Source organism: Elephantulus edwardii, unplaced genomic scaffold (genome assembly GCF_000299155.1).
Source record: "Elephantulus edwardii isolate Elephantulus edwardi_28Jun2011 unplaced genomic scaffold, EleEdw1.0 scaffold00133, whole genome shotgun sequence".
NCBI classification, from domain to species: domain Eukaryota; kingdom Metazoa; phylum Chordata; class Mammalia; order Macroscelidea; family Macroscelididae; genus Elephantulus; species Elephantulus edwardii.
The window spans coordinates 1,710,464-1,711,912 of record NW_006399883.1 but is presented as its reverse complement, the minus strand read 5'-3'; the positions used below and the strand labels follow the sequence as shown (position 1 = coordinate 1,711,912).

Sequence of the window (1,449 nt, the reverse complement as noted above, 5' to 3'; positions counted from 1 at the left end):
TAGTGCTTGTTTTTCTGAACATGGAAATTTATTAAGAATTATCCTTGTAATACTGACATTCTAGGGATACTTAAATTTTTTTTCATCAATTATTTACACATTATATCTGTATGCAGTGGGAGACTAGTTATTTTTGTTTTAAGGTAAAAGTAGTCATTCAATTAAATTAACAAATAGTTTCTATAAAACATCTATAATTAGAGCAATCACAGGTACTATAAAAAATAAAGTCTACTGTTTATTCCCCGTTCATACTCTTGTTTCTTTAAGGAAAATCAATGAAGATTCAATGGAGAGTCATAATGAAACATCAACTGATTTCATTTTGTTAGGACTATTACCACCTTCAAGAATTGGCCTATTCTTCTTCAGTATTATTATTTTACTTTTCATAATGGCTCTAGCTGGCAATCTATGCATGATACTCCTCATCCTCGTGGACACACATCTCCACACCCCAATGTATTTCCTACTTAGTCAGCTCTCACTCATGGATCTGAATTACATTTCTACCATTGTTCCCAAGATGGCTTACAACTTCCTGTTTGGAAATAAATCAATCTCTTTCATTGGATGTGGAGTCCAGAGTTTCTTCTTTTTGACTTTGGCAGGTGCAGAAGCACTTCTCTTGGCATCTATGGCCTATGATCGTTATGTGGCCATTTGTTTTCCCCTTCACTATCCTGTTCGTATGACCAAAGATATGTGTGTAGTGATGATTACAGGATCTTGGATAACGGCATCTATTAACTCCTGTGTCCACACTGCATATGTACTAAATTTTCCCTATTGTCTGTCCAGAGCAATTGATCATTTCTTCTGTGATATCACGGCCATATTGACTCTGGCTTGTGTAGATACCACAATCTATGAATACACCGTATTTGTGAGTTCAACCCTGTTCTTAGTGTTTCCTTTCATTGGCATTTCCTTTTCCTATGGCCGAGTTCTCCTTGCTGTTTACCGTATGCCTTCATCTCAAGGGAGGAAAAAGGCCTATTCAACTTGCAGTACTCACCTCACTGTGGTGATTTTCTACTATGCACCATTTGCTTACAATTATCTACGACCAAGTTATCTACGATCTCCAACTGAAGACAAAATTCTGGCCATTTTCTATACTGTCCTTACTCCCATGCTTAACCCAGTAATTTACAGCTTAAGGAACAAGGAAGTGATGGGAGCCTTGAGAAGAGTTATTCAAAGATTCTACTATATGAAAGTATGGACACGGTTTCTGTATCAATCCTCAAATTAGGTTTCTCTGTCTATTCAACAGTGAAATGTCATCAAGAAAAATATTATGCAAGATGTGAAGACAAAGACAAAAGTTGCATTAAGAATATGGAAAAGTCAACATTTGGCAAAAGAATTTAAAGTTTCTAAATCATTTTGTGTGTTCCCCAACCCTGCCCCAAAGGTAATGTTCCCCACGAATATATATATATA

The 1,449-nt window shown here is 36.0% G+C and overlaps 1 protein-coding gene across 1 annotated transcript; it reads left to right on the top strand.

Annotated features, from left to right (window-relative positions):
• Window positions 1-289: 289 nt before the first annotated feature.
• LOC102860415 (olfactory receptor 2L5-like) lies at window positions 290-1,258 on the top strand. Its single transcript, XM_006893987.1, has one exon. The coding sequence runs from the start codon at window positions 290-292 to the stop codon at window positions 1,256-1,258; it is 969 nt and encodes a 322-aa protein (XP_006894049.1).
• Window positions 1,259-1,449: the final 191 nt, after the last annotated feature.